This window comes from Pan troglodytes, chromosome 8, assembly GCF_028858775.2.
Source record: "Pan troglodytes isolate AG18354 chromosome 8, NHGRI_mPanTro3-v2.0_pri, whole genome shotgun sequence".
NCBI lineage: Eukaryota > Metazoa > Chordata > Mammalia > Primates > Hominidae > Pan > Pan troglodytes.
Window position 1 is genome coordinate 79,301,943 of NC_072406.2, and position 16,293 is coordinate 79,318,235.

Below are 16,293 nucleotides of genomic sequence, written 5' to 3' on the forward strand. Positions count from 1 at the left end.
CTGTTTGGATGTCAGCTGCTTGGGTTCAGCAAATCCTGAAATGCTCCTCTGCAATATCCAAGTCCTGCCAAAGCAGGACAAACTATTTTAGATCAGGCATGTCAAAAACGTAGTCTGTTTTATAAAGAATGTGAAGACTACATCAATATAGTAAGGAAGAAAATGCCAGTTGGAAAGCAAGTGGGCTATTAGAAGTCATGAGACACACACACAAACATAAATGCCAATGTTCAAGGAAATCACATATAGAGCCTCTCTATGAGACCAAAATACCCTATCAGTCATAGATATGGAGAGTTCTTTCCACCAGTTGCTTCTATAACAATTCCAAACACTAGTATCTGTTATATGTTTGTTTGCTTTATAATTTTTAATATAATGTAATTTTCATTCTGCCATACTTATATAAACCTAGACCAAAAACATTAACTGATGTAGTGTTATTATAAGACCCTCCAGTGAACTGTTGTGACTACAATTTCCAAGGGGATTAAAAAAAGGAAAAGAAGAATGAGATGTTTTCATACTGATTAGCAACTGCACCTCATTGCACCACAGTATGAAGAAACGGATTTGGAAACACAGCACCAAGATTAGAGAGGCTTTTGAGCCATAGTTTCAATTTAGGTCTCATCACTTTACCTGGCAATAGTACCAATTTAGCAGGCACTGGGCTGTGCAGAAAGATTTACATGTAAATGAACACACTTTGGGGCATTTTGCTTTGCCTCAGTTAAAGAGAAACATCACTTTTCATTGGCACTACAAAAATAAAACAGAGGTTAACACAGAAGGGTCCAGGGCAGAGTCCATTAGTGGAAAAGCTAATTTGGCAGCTGCATCAAACTCCTGGAGATCATGAGCAGTGCTTCTAGGAAGCACTAAAGAGTTTGAAAAACACAGATATTGTGGAAGTTATTAGATGATAAAGTGTACACATAACATTTTGCAATTTATAGGGGGAAAATCACCAAATTAAGGGATGATTATATTATTTTTAATACTCTTTTAAAAAGTTTTATACATTTAGATACACAATTCATACCTTCTCTAATATAAATATATTAAAATAAGATTAAAATAAAATAAAGTTTTAAATAAAAATAATAAAGGATTTTTAAATAGTTAAAATCAAATAAAAAATAAAGTGGATCTCAAACATCATAATGCAGTGCCATGTGCCTCATCATTAGTGTGGATTTCTGCTCAGTCATTTTAGCCCTCTACCTCTAAGCTAATGTCATAATGGCCTGGATCCTTACATAATTTGATTTTAATAGATTATCTCAGTCATATAGTTCCTATAAAGCCCAGTCACCGGGGGATGGAGGTTTGTGATTTCTTCTCAGACTATATTAACTAACCCTTACTCTTTTCTTTCATTCATTCAAGTATTCATTCATTCAATAAATACACATATAGTGCTTAATAAGTTTAAGGAATCATGTGAGACAATATAAGGCATGGAGAAATATCATTAGTCATAGATTCTTGTGCTCAGAAAGGTTATGGTCTAATATGAGATAAAAGATCTGTGCAAATAAAGACATAATCTAAAAACAGACATACAATAATATCATGTGGAAATACCATGATAATTTAAAGAGAAAGAAAGCAAGAACAAGAGTGAGAGAGTAAGTGAGTGAGTGAATGAGTGAAAAACTGAGAGATGCCAAATGGGGAGATAAGAAATGCTTTTCCTACATGGAATCCTCTGTCTTCTGCTTGCTAGGCATGTATTGGAATGGCTTATGTTCCATCCAGAACCCTTCAGGACAAGAACTTGGCATATGGCCCAGAGAAGGCATTCAGCAAACCTTCACTGAAGGAATGAGTGAATAAATTAACGAATGAATATTTCTCTTTGGTTTTGTAGACATTAGCATGTGAATTTATAAAAACAATGCATATAGCCAATCCATATTTATTTTTTTCTTGCAAAACTGAAACAAAATGCTTCATAAAACACAAAATATATTCAAAAGTGGCCACATCATTTAAATAGTTAAGATTTTTTATTGCAAAGATAAAAGGTGCCTGCATTACATAAGACTCTCCCTGTTACTTAGATGGACTAGGGGCATTACTGAAAGACAAATTTGCAAGACACCCGTAAAGCTACCAAAATTCAGAATGTTTTTTCCTTACTCTAAATGCATTTTGATGCAAGGAGAACTGTGACCTTTCAAATAGAACTCCTAAGTTTTTTTCACTTTATATTTTAGCTTTGCAGGATTTCACTATAATGAAGTTTTTGCACAAATACCACTAAAAGAATTATTATTATGTTCCTGCAAAAAATATTTTGTCTCTCATTATTCTCGTTACAGACACTTGAAAATCTGCAAATTTATATTGAGTTCCTGCCTTATTATCCTATACTATCAGCCCTCCATATCCATAGGTTCTACATCCATAAACTCAACTAACTGCAAATTGAAAATATACAAGAGAAAAACAAACAATAAAAAATAACAATACAATTAAAATTAATACGAATAGAACAATACAGTATAATGACTACTTAGATAGAATATACATTGTATTAGGTATTATGAGTAATCTACAGGTGATTTTAAATATATGGGAGGATGTGTGTGGGTTAAATGTAAGTACTACACACCATTTTATATAAGGGACTTACATAAACCTAAGGGACCCCCCATAGGTTTTGCTATCGGGAGTCCTAGAGCCAATCCCCCATGGATACCGAGGGAGGACTGTAATTGTGACCTCAGAATAGTAACTGTTACTTTAGTTGGCAATTTAGCTCTTAAGAAAATATAAAAATTAAGTACCAGGGCCTGGATTACATTTAAGAATTATAAAGGTTATTTTCAAATGTTAGGTGTTTAAATTTAAAGATAGACAACATAAATTCAGGCTCTTAATTATGTGCTTCTTGAAAGTGCTTTCTTAAAAAATAATTTACTAGTAGAATCAAGATAATTAAAATTAATGATCCAACAGCCTGTTGTACTCACACCAATTAACCATTGGAATGCTAAAGAGTTCTAGGAGATAGATTGCTCTTCGAACAAATAAATCAGTTTCAAAGTAAAGTATATTATCTCTGTGGGGGAGTATATAAAGTAAATATTGAATCACTTCTCAGCAATATGGACTCTTGCCAATAAATCTCAAAAACAACATTATTTTCAAAGAAAAAAGATGGCTACCTCATTTGGCACACATAAAGGATGAATGATATAGTTAGTCGAATCAGCCAATCAGAGTATACATATGTGTATATACATATGTGTGTGTGTGTGTGTGTGTGTGTGTAGACAGAAACACATATACTGTATTTGTCTCCTAGGCCCCCCATCCATTGCCTTCCTTTACTATCTTGCACCATTTGTCCATCCCTTTCACAAGCCTATAATTTTGCCAGAGAGCAGAAATTGTGTCTTCATCATGTTTGTTCTCCATTTCCCAGTCCTGTACTTCTGCAGCACCTGCCTAGCTATGTTTTACATATAGAAAAAAGTCAAGACAAGTATAGTCTCATATGAAACAAAATAATCAAACTACAGATTAATTCAAGTTTCTTTTTGCACATTTTGTTAAAAAGAAAAGCTAACATATTTTAACTGGAAAATATCTGCCAATTTCTAAGTCAACACAGGGATCTAACTTTAAAAACCCCAAAGGTCTTCCTGAACATTTTTACACATATATGTATCCAGGAGTATACTTAAGGTTCCTGTCCCCATCTTGAGTGTTTTCGAGATTGGACTCTTCTTTCTATGCCTTGTATTGGTCAATATGTGTGTAGTAAGAAGCAGAGAACTCTGATTTTGAGCTGTCACTATCTTACCCACATCTTAAATCCATCATAAACTACGTTTCTTTCCTGAAGACCCAATGTGCAAAGAAGCATCATAAAACTACAGTATAAACATAGGACATCTTAATGTTCACACTAATGGAAATAAGAGCTAAATGTTGAGAATTAGTGTTACAGAGAATCAGATGCCTATATTGTGTTCAGCTCTCTAGGTTCTAAGGCCAGTAAGAATTAGATAGAGTGATAGATAAGCAACAAAATGTAGTGGTTAAGAAGGCAGGCAACCACTTAGGCAACTCACTAGACGAGTGATTTTATACAAATTATTTAAGCTATCTAAGTCTTCCTTTTCTCAACTGTTAGTCTTAGAAGGCTTAAAATAGGCAACCTCTGTCCAGCATGTAGTATAGTACCTGTGCTACATAGTAAATGCTTAATGAATGAAAATAATGAAGAGAATATTAGAGACGTGTCCAGGCCACGCATCAACTGACAGACGCAACAAATGCCCACAGCTTCTTCAGGTGGCTAGGCAGTGTAACAGCTGCAGAAATCCTAAAGAAACTAAGGTAGAACCTGCGGTAACATCTAGGCCGTCCCTGACTCTTTGCCAGGGACCCAAGCTGCAGTGTGATAATTGCTTACACTATTTATCTCATATAGCACTTATATTTTATCAAGTGCCTTAACACTTAGAAACCAAAATAGTGATTAGTGACAAAATTTTCAAGCTGGGAGTCAAGCCGGTAGAAAGGTATTTTCAATCAAGAGTTTCTTAATATTACTCAAATAATACCAAAGGGACAGCTTTCTATTTTGACTCTAAGTAAAACTACCAGCCTGTATATAAAGGTCAAGCTTCATAGGACAAAATAAATGTTGCTAGCCAATCTCCAAACACACATCAAATTGCGCATACCTTAGCAAAACCCAAAGCTAGTTATGAAAATCAGCTTATATAAATGAAACAGAAAGTAGAGGCATCAAAATGAAAAAGAATAAAGTCATCATCAAGTGTATTTTTTAGAAATTAAAACATTTCTTTAAGTAAATTGAGAATTTAAAGACAGTGTGATACATACACAAACATACATGCATAAATATATACATGTATATATTTAAGGAATATATGTAAATAATATATTTAAGGATGCCAATTTCCCAGAATAAAGTATACTTTAAATCCCACTTCTTTCCAAAGACAAAGAATAATGCTTCAGACGTGACCACCCCCCAAAAAAAGGAAAACAAAAGAAGAAAGTATTTACTATTTTCTACATATTGCTTACATTTAAATTAAAAATATAGCTAATTTCCTCCAGGATAAATTTATAAATGCCCAGTTTTATTGGCAATTCTACAGATTAGGGAGACCAGTCATAGTCACTAAGGTGAAAAAGGTAATGATACTTTGAGCCGAGATAGTGGTAACAGAGATGAGAGATGTGTGTGCCTGTCATTGATGTCAAGAAAGTAACTGGCAAATCATGGGACATTTGGAACAAGAAGTCAAATGTAGATGGACTTCTACAAGTCATCAAACAAGGAGTCAAAGTAGATGGGCAATAAGTAGATTAAGCTGACTTAATCTAATAAGTATTCCCTAGAACAAAATAGGGACCAAGGAAGAGGAACCAGTTTGTATTCAGAGATAATGAGCTCAGTTTGAAACAAATTTAAAGACAAATTAGAGAAATATCATTAACTAGAAGAAGACTGAAATGCCTATTTCTTATTTTATATGTTAGTAGGTAGAAATAAACTCAACTGAAAACCCCTTAAGTTTAGTAGATGAAAAATAAAAGTAAGAAAATACGCCTCTGAATTTCAAGATAAAATGCAGAAAAACATCTCGATAGTGATAAGGACTACATCTAAAAAACTGAATTTCTTCATTAAGAAGTCTGTTTCTTTCACTGTATGCAGATGATCAAAAATGATATTTACAAAAACCCTAAAATATCATATTTTCAACAACCTAGAGAGTTAGAAAACTTACTAGATAACATTCAGCCTTACAAAAATGGGAAGATTTCCCCTGTGATATATGAGGAGAGCATGAGAATTCTCTCAATGAGTAGAAATATTTATACATACTAAAATCTCTATTCAGACATAACACTTACCAAGCAAACTAGAGAGAGAATTCTAGAGAAGGAAAACATGGCCTTTTTGTTATTCCTTCACAAAAGAAGACTGTCATTTTCTGTTCTTCAGAGTATTTTGTACTTTAAAAATAACCTTTTCTATCCAACAGAAGAGATTCTTGAGTGACCTTAACCAAATTATGAGAAATTCATATGAATGTTCATACATATACACAGATATTTGTACAAATATACCTAGATATTACTTATATAGTTAATATGTGGTAAAAATTATTATTTTTACTTAATCACAACTTAGAAACTTTAAAAAACTACTCTTATACTTTATAATCACAAACTCAAATATTACATATGAATGGGAAAAAGACCATTAGTAATTAGTTATTTTTAACCATCTAACTTTGTACTTTTTATGTGAAAGGTACATAGCATTGATGTTGATACGAGACAGTGATATGAGACTTGGCACATCACTGGAAAATTACTGCTAGGGCAAATATCATTGATGTCAAGACACTACTAGTTTAGCAGAATCGAAATTCTTCCTAAGGGAATTTCCTAAATAATGGGTCAGCTACTACTACTCATTATTACAATGGCATATAACGATTTTCTTAGCTAAGAGTATACATGATAATGCTTTCTAGAGAGTAAGTTTTTATACCGCTGAATCTCCACAATTCATAGCCTTAAGAAGAATTACCTTTCTTGGAAAACGGTGATTTAGAGGATTAAAAGAAACCAGAAGTAATGATAAACAGGAGTTTAGCAGGGTAAATTCATGGAGAGAAACTTAATTCTCAGAAAGATATGACAAGAAGATTCTATGGACACTTTAAATAGAGCCTTCCAACAAAAGATCGGGAGAAGCAAATGCCTTATTAGATTTAAATTTCCTATTGCCCTTCCCTGAGCCTATTCCACTAGCTAGTTCAGACACTTAGGGTAACTGTTTATTTTATGAAATAATGTATTTGGGTAACGTTCAGGTAGGTTGACTAAGTCATTTATTGTCAAAATGGGACGATAAGCATAAATTGGGACTGTACTGTTGAACACCCTAATCTCAGGAGAGACCATGTTAATAAAAATTAGGTAAAAATGGAGAAATAGAGAGAGGTTACTGTGAAAAACAGAAAAGAATAAAAGGACCCAAAGTCACTTGATGGTTATGTGAAGAGAATGGAATTTACTGTGAGTTGGTGACAGGAAGGGATCTACAAGGTTGAGTCAAACAGATTTTTTTTTTTAATGCCAGCTGGTAGCCTCTCCATTACTACCCAGCGACCAGTCATTTTTTGGTGCAAGGACATACCCTCCCAACAAAACTGAAACTCCCCCCCAACAAAAGATTGCTGAATTCACAGTCGTTGCCCAAACCTCTGCATCAGGTATTTACCCTGGTGTGAAAAATACCATATGCAGATTTTAATTTCTTATCATTTTAGATTTAGTTTATTTGAAACATAAATAGGTTTCATCCTAGTCACACTCCTTTTTCAAATTATGGCACTAACACAAATTGTCATTTGCCATATTCTCAAACAACTGACTATAATTTGAAAGGGACAGATAATCTCTTCATGGAAGAACCAAAGAATACCTCTTAAGGCAATACCGTGATGTCAGGCAGCAGGTAGTGCACTGCTACTTGAGCAGAAAATGTGTTGCACACTCAGCATCTGACTTCCTACTCGAATTAACTTATGTAAAAATCTAATACCCTACGCTGAGAAAGTAATCAACATAGGATGTTGATATAGAGAAGAAAAGATATTACAAACAATATATGTAATATTTTTCATGAGGAAGACTTGCTCTGACAAAGAATAATTTTCTCATTATAAATAATTAGAAGCAAAAATATCCCTCCCTTACATATTAAGATAATAGAGACTATTTTTATTTTTATTACATTTAGGAATTATTGGGTTCCTAAATGGATATCCTACATGGATATTCTAACGAAATAAGTATTTCCAGATAGCATAGTCTTTTAATGTCATCTCATTAAACAGTGAACTAGGTCTTTTAAATTTAAGTAAAATTTATTTTCATTCTACATATTTTAAAATACATGATAGCAACTGTATTTAATGTAAACATCTAGTAAATTATTATTTATAGTAATTGGGGGAACAGTGTATAATTAAAAAGAAAATTACTGACCATATTCTATACCTAAATCACTTGGTCCTTCCACTGATATTTAGGTTCTTCATATTGTCAAGCATGGTGCCTCATATATCACACAGTTTCAATAATTTTTATCCATCTGATTAGCCACAAAAGAATAAACATACCTTGTACTACATCTGTATAAAATACTTATAAATTAAAAATTGAGGAAGAAATGACTTAAATTTAACCAAATATTTTATATATTAAAAAATTATCTTGACATTCCAATAAAATTGACAGTGCAAAATATTCATAATTCAACAAAGACTTACCTGAACACAATTTGAAAAATTTATGAGTAAATGTACACACATGTGCATACATATACCATATCATGTATATATCCATAGGTATGTATACTATATTTACATGAATCTTATATAGATGTCATGAGTATGTAAAAGTGGTCCAAAACTGATGTATCACCAAAATTTGCATTTTCCATACCTGATTTAAATGATTTTGAAACTATAAGTAATTGGCTTTAAGTTTATACATATATGTGTATATACATATATGTTTATATATTATATATGTATCTGTATGTGTGTACCCCTATATATACACATGGGTATATATCCAATGCTAACTCTCTTAAATTTTCAAAATCATTTAGGTCAACCTGGGAAAAATCTACTGTGATGCTGTATTCAGATATGGCTAGCTGTTACATTCTACTTACTGATACATCTTACTATGTTATTTTATTGTTAATAAGATAGAATCAACTTTAAAATGCACTCTCAATTACATGGAAATGATATATGTTAAACATTCACGTTGCTTATAAGTTCCATCCTAATTTCAGAAATATTAAAATGTGAAAAAATGTGTATTTATATTTAAACGGTATAATCATGGCATAAGGTATTTCAAAATAAGACATATCCAACAGTAAGAAACTCACTAAAGAAAATAATATGTGGGATTTTTAAAACAGATCATCAGAGCTAACTATTTAATTGATAATGGTTCAAATTAGGACTTGCACTCTGCATACCAGTCAGTAGCCTTGATACATTAAATCAAGCAGGAAATTGTGTGTGCACACACACACACAGAATAAATGTATCATGGTTTATTATTTTTCATAAATCATCACCATAGAAATTACAAATTATTCACAGTAGAGTTAATTCTAAGTAAGCCAGAAATGATTCTGCATATATGAGGCATAAGTTTCCATGACGAATAAGGACAAGTATATAAAATCCTACAGATATATGACCCATAACGCATTACAGAGCACTGATTTCCCAGGGGATAATGTAAAACTCGTGTACCCAGTAACAGTTCTATTTTTGTTCTCTTCTATAACTCAAATCTATTCATGCTGCACATTTACTTTTACATAAAAATGTATTTTAGTTATCTGGGCTATTTCATCTGTGACAACAAGATTCTTATTTATTTTAAATGGAAGTATCCTATTTTATTCTTAAGCATTTTCTTTACGATCTTTCAGTCGCCTTGACCATTTTTTAAAGTATGTGATATCTTTCATTCACGCATCAGATAACTTCATGTTTTAAATCTTAAAAATCCACATAAATAGGAAGAGTTACTCTGGAATTTTCATTTAATAAGCTGGATTACATTTCTGTCTCTAAGAACTAAGCTATATATATTTTATATGCTGAAATATTCATATTATAAGCAAATAATCTTAAAAGAAGTGATTAGTTTTATTTTTTATTTTTTTGATTACTTTTATTAAAGAGATAAAAGGTAATATTTGCTCCAGGAATTTTCATTGAAGTAGAAATACATGTAAGTAGAACTGTAGGGATGGAAACAGAAGTGGCAAAGATGGTTCTAATGCATGGAGAGAAGGGGAAAGAATGTAAAGATGCAGTTAATAAAAAAATTATACCTAGGCCTCCTATTTTTCTTAGCTTTGGACTCTAATCTCAGCTAAGATCAGAAAGGAATTTAGTCTGATGTGCTCAAACAAATATACATTCTATCTGTTAACCAAACAAGAATGGCAGAAGCTTTTATCCTCCAGAGAATTCAACAGCATGAATTAGTAATTAGGATATTAAACCAAGATCAGGACTGAAGGTTCCTGAAATCTGCCTACTTTTTAGGACAAGTTTTTATCTTATTGAAAAAGAAATGGGAAATATCTCTAGATTTTGATATCTGATTATATTTCAGGCTCCCCTTTGTCTGTAACATGTGTTTCCCTTCTCACCATGGTCATGCTTGCTTTTTCCCTCACCTTTAGAACTTGCTTTCTTTAGTTGGCAAGGGAGTCCCTTCCTCATGTATACTACTGGTTCCTTCAAACTAGCATCATCCTTTGATGCTTTTTGACTTTCATAGGAACCATAGAATTTTCCTGGGAATTCTCTATGCTTATCTAAATTTTAGATATATGGACCAAACTACAGACATTAATATTTTAAGGAATCTTTATGATAAAATAAATATTAAGAAGTCATGGGTAAGAATAGCCAGAATGGCTTGTCTAGATAATTCTCTTCTGCAATGGTTATCGAAGTGTGGTGTGTGGATTAATAGTCCAGCATCATATAGGAACTTGTAAGACATGTGGATTCCAGGACCTATACCAGACCTACTGGATGAAAAACTTGGGTGGCAGGGGGTTGACTAGTTAAAGAAGTGGGTGGTGATTTTTGTGAATGCTAAAGTTTGAGAATCACTCTTGTTCTATTGTATCCTAACCAAATAATAGGATAATTAACACTAATAATAATAATAATAGTGTTTATCAGTTCTAAAAACACAATTATTTTCCCAGTTAGCGAAAGCAATTTTCTGACTGTTCCAATAAATCTTTTATCATTTTCAGAACCATGTAGGCTACTACTTATCCGAATCTTCTAGTAAAGAATTAAGCAGTTTCATCCCAGGATTTAAAACTGTTGCACTGATCTCACCATATGGGAATAGGGGGCATTAGCGGGATAATATAGAGACACCTGGGCCACAGGGCCACAGATATAACCATGGAGGTTAGTCAGGTCAGCACTTCAGTCTCTAAATCTTTCCCCTAAAGTTGTCCATATTTTTATAACTGACTTTTCTCATGTCATTTTTCCCCAGATACCTTTATCAATGAATGTGTCAACCTTTCTGGCATATGACCAGCCCACAATAAGTTACTGTGGGGTGCATCATGAACTTCTCTCCCATAAGTCCTTTGAAACGAATGCACAGGAAGATACGATGGAAACACACCTAGAGACTGAGCTGGACCTGAGCACAATCACAACAGCTGGCCGAATCAGTGACCATAAACAGCAGCTAGCTTAACTGAGATCATTGGTAGCCAGGGGTTGCTACCAAACTTTGTAACCTCAAGGACAAAATGAGGAAGATGTGTTCATTGTGGACTCTAAAAACAAAACAAAACACAAAATCCCCTGTTCAAATAAACAAAAAATCCAAGATTGATTCATGAAATAAAGAAGACATGAATTGTTTTAAGTCTACACTTTGTAATTAGCTAAGTTGTGCAGTATTTTTTGACTTAAACAGAGTATGACCCTGAAAAATAAAAGAATCTTTTTTTTTCAAAACTCATCCTACCTACCTGTAAAAACTGTACAAAGCTAATGTATTTTTCATATTGTAAAGTTTCAATTGTAGAAACAACTGGTATGTACAGTACCATAATTTAATTACATTTTACTTTAAAAACTTTACACATTTCAGTTTCTAAAATTTTAAATTAACAAAAATTATTTCTTGTGTTATTCAGAGTTACTCAGTTTTGTAAGGACTGTTTTGTTACTGCTTTTGTGCCCAGAAACCTTGACTCTAAAATTCTGTGCTGTGCGAAACATGCACGATTTTTATTATGCTTACTGCGTAGAATTTTATCTACTTGTTCCAGAAATAATACATTAACCAAAAAGGATTTAATTGTTCAGACTTGTAAGAGGTTCTTCAATTACATAGGCAGGTTTTTCTTAAAAATGAAAAAAAAATCAAAGATTTTTTTAACAGTTCTCAGACTTAACTGTTGCCTTGAATTACAGCCTAGTTTCTAAGCAGTGAAATGTAATGATAAAGAGGGATATTTTAACATATTTCCGAATGAATGACTCATTATTTCATTCTTTTGAGTAACCATTGTTAAGGGTTGGGGGAAAGCATGGACAAAACATCACTGGAAACAAAGGCTGTAACCACAGCAACAGACTTTGTGATACAGTTAAAAGGTGCAGCTGCCAGTGACAAATAAAAACTTTTGTTACATCTCATTATTTTCAGGCCAAGGTGGGAGTATAGTGCATAATAATTGTACAGTAGCAATTTTTATCCTAATTAACCCATAGCGGTTTACCTAAAAGTAACCATCAGTCAGTGCAAAATGTGCCTGGTTCTTAAGACAGCTTTTTATTTAGAACTGTGAGACCGGTATTTTGGAAACATTTCAAAGGAAACATATGAATTTGTTTTGCATTGTGCACTACATCATTTCTCTCCTGAGGAAGAATTTTAAACAGGTACAGCTCATTCAATACAGATATGAGCCATGGTGGAGAACTTTATCACTCAAGTAGACGGTAAACATCCTTAATATGTTCTAAATTGTTTATATTGCTATCCATAATGGGATTCACCTCCAAATTATCAAAGAAATAACTCAGAGTAATTTGACACCAGCCCAGATCATATATTGATTATACAATTGTATTATAAAGTTCATTCAAATCAAATTAAGAAAACCTGAGTCTTTAGAAGCTGAAATAATCAACTTGTTTGTGCTGTTTGCTTGACATAGGTTATTGTTTGAAAATATTGTTACTTTATCAATAGTAATCATGCATTCTTGTTTTTTTTTTAATGGAAAACTGCAAGTTTCAATTACTGTTGCACTAGAAGTGCTTTTTATGTTGTCATTTTATATTCATGCCATCAAAAGTAGATTGACAATACATCAATCTAACAGGCGCCAATCAAAACAATGAAGAAAAGAATAACTGAAAACAATGTCAAACTTTTAAATTTTTATCTCTTCCAAAGAAGTTATATCTATAAAATCTAGTTTTATGCAGGTTTGTCACAGCAAATTTAAAAGCGGATTCAAGAAGAATGAACTTAAAAACTGTGGAGCAAATTTTTGTCGAAAATATATAAAGTCAGAAAGAAAAAAGATGTAAATGTTGGAAGAAGCAAATTCTATTACTAATTCAAATGAAACTAAATGTCAAACACAGTACTTGTGTCAACTATTTAGCATCCCAGATTTTGTAACATATTTTGCATAAATTATTTGCTCTTCAAAAATTTTTGTCATTTTAAATCTAATTTTAATCTTTATGTTTTCCATTTTCTAATTTCCTTGCAATGTATTATTCTTATTCTTAATTCTCTACATTGAAATTTGGCTTTACGTCGTTAGCAAATTTATAAAGGGTTATAAAGCTATGATTCGTGAGTCTAAAATCAAATGCAAAAATTTATTATGTAAACCAAAATGTCATTTGCAAGTTTTCTCATTAGAAGTTATCCTTGCAAAGATAGAAAAAGAAGAATTAATTTGTGTAAACAAGCACAAATTAACATATTTGTTAATAAATAGGTTTATCTACTAATAAACCTATTTCTAGACACATTCAAATTGATAATGATTTTTAGAAATGTTAAGGTTCCAAGGAGTCTTACAAGTGTATGCCCTTGATTTCCTGAAGGAAACCACTTTCTGTCTTAAATATTTGGAATTCATCTAAAGTGAATGACTATAAATACAAGCAATCACCTTGGAACCACAGCTCTGTGCAACCAAGGCCCTAAGCTACACCAAATACGCCAGGAATTTTGAGACTTCTCATCTTTAAATTCAACCAAAAGGGTCTTTAGCAAGAAAAAAAAATGCTGGATGATGATTATTATTATTTTTGCTTAATTTTTATTCTGCCATGTCCAGGTTAAGGGTGAGGGTGGTGACAATCTGAAAGACTGTGTCTGGAATCTTTATCACATATTTCCAATTTATTTCAGTTTTTGTCTAAAACTTGCATTTCTAACCTATCTTTTCCAGCATTCGATAATCTCCCATTTCCTCCTTCTAACCCCCATTCCTATGTCTCCCTTCCTGTCTATTCCTCACCGATTTAAACAACTGAAATGTTTACTTATGTTTGGAGCTGAAAAATGGAAAGTTTCACCCAGCATGGTTACAATAACAGCCAGCAGCTGCAGCAAACCATAAAGTTATGCAGTGTTTTGAAGTTCACAAACCACATTTTACATAAATTATCTCATTTTGTCTTCGTAACAACCCTATGAAGACACATTAATCTCAAAGAAGTTGAGCTCTCACCCCAAAACGCAGGGCCAATAATTGGTGCAGTTGAATTATTCTCAAAATTTACAGGCTGTTAGTCTTTCCACTGTACTAAAAGATTTCTTTCTCTGATCAGAGCCAGAGAACTTCCAGAGATAATGGATAGAATGAAAGAATATATATCTATATATATTTGACATGTTGTTTAGTAATCCCTATTTTAATTCAATTCTCCATCTGTAAAATATTAGCTAACTGAATTATTTCTGTGTTCTACTCTGGGCTCTCACATTAAAACTCTGTTCAAAAAGTTTAACAAGTCACATATTTCTTAACATACAAGTTCGTTTGTGAATGTGCAGAACAGATGCTCCCAAGATGTGGATGCATGTAGGCCCCGAGGTACAGACATAAAATCAAGGAAGCACAAGGAAAGAAACCCCAAGGAAAAAAACCAAAGACCTTCTAAATTGAGACTGCATAATTATAAAAGAGATCCATAGTACAGGGTTGAACACATGTTCAACACTTTGTCAACTGAACACATGTTCAATTCGGAGCTAATTGGGAAGACTTACATAAAATTCTTTTTCTTTTTTTCTTTTGGCAAGATTTCTTCTTAAACCATGAAATTTTTTTTACTTGTAATAATAGAGAACAATTTTCTCCATTCTCCTTATAAGAAAAATAAAATATAATTTATCCAAATTGATGTATAGAACCTAAAACATATGCTAACTTGCAAATAATATATTTTACTGATCAACTCATTTTTGTCAAGTCTCTATTTCTAGTCCCTCCTGAATGTTTTGGAAAACCATGAAACTATACAGATTAATACAAATTACATTTTTACAAGGAAAGAAAACATTCCCAAATTTAACACTCAAGACTAATCACATAATCCTATTTTGAACTCAGATCTCTCTGACTCCATAGACTGCTTAGAAATAGTAAAATCTTTTTGCAAAAAAAAATTTTCTAAAATAAAACTATTGTATATGAGAGTAAAAATATATTTGTTTTTGATTGTTCCTGACTAGAAGACAGATATCATCTCTCAAACTAAAAACTCAAAATAAGAAATTGAATGCATGAAAACCAATACCTGATGTGAATTGTTGTTATTAAACTGTATAAAAGAAATGCAGATGTTCTGGGTATGTCAGAGCATGTGAAAGAAGAAGTTATGGGACTGGCAGGTATTTGGCCTCAGGAGAAAAGGTGAAAATTTTCCAGAATAGATATAATAACATCTTATATTGGCACAGCTCTTAACAGTTTATAATACTGGGTAATATAACAATCTCCTAATTGATCAAAAAGTCTCAAGGTGCAGATGAATTGGTCTTGCAATAAGAAAGAGCTTCCAACTCCTCCCATGACCTTCCCAATTTTCCCCAACTGTCTCTAAATAGGGAGGCGCCAAGTACAAAGGACCCAGGAGCAATGCTTTCAAAATTCTGATTTACCCCAAAGGTAGGGTACCTGGACAATCAACAATTGGGCTTCATTTTATCATCAACATTAATGGGAAAGAAATGTTTGAAAATTTAAAACCAAGCAAACACACACACACACACATCAAAGTGGTGGTGAGTCTTTTTTGAAGGTCTCTCATGACTTGCATTATAGTTTTATTGTGAGATAGGAGGCAACTTATATTTAATTTATTTAGGGTAAAATTCACATTTTAAAAAGTCCACCATTGACTTTTTTATTCTATGAAGGACAGTGATCTTACAGCAGCAGAGTGCCTCAGCCATCTAGGACTTAGGCTACTAAGTTTCTTCCTCCTAGCTCTCATTTATAAATTTTGTGTTATATGATATCTGTCTTCCTGAAAAGGTGAGTGAAAATTTATTTTGTGTAAATCAAATAATATTTCAAATGTATCAAGAGACCTTGTGATAAAGGAACCTTGAAATTGCTTTTTAATCTAAAATATT

The 16,293-nt window shown here is 32.6% G+C and overlaps 2 protein-coding genes across 8 annotated transcripts in view; one reads left to right on the top strand and one right to left on the bottom strand.

The window, feature by feature from the left end:
• LRRTM3 (leucine rich repeat transmembrane neuronal 3) overlaps nucleotides 1-12,403 on the top strand; it is a 173,413-nt gene extending 161,010 nt beyond the window's left edge. Inside the window, exon 3 of the mRNA XM_003312579.7 lies at nucleotides 11,152-12,403. Within this exon, the coding sequence (XP_003312627.1) occupies nucleotides 11,152-11,361 (210 nt within the window). The 3' untranslated portion in view covers nucleotides 11,362-12,403. The remainder of the gene's footprint in view (nucleotides 1-11,151) is intronic.
• The window catches only part of CTNNA3 (catenin alpha 3), a 1,849,205-nt gene that overhangs the window by 1,173,158 nt on the left and 659,754 nt on the right, over nucleotides 1-16,293 (bottom strand). The gene's annotated exons all lie outside the window — the stretch shown is intronic.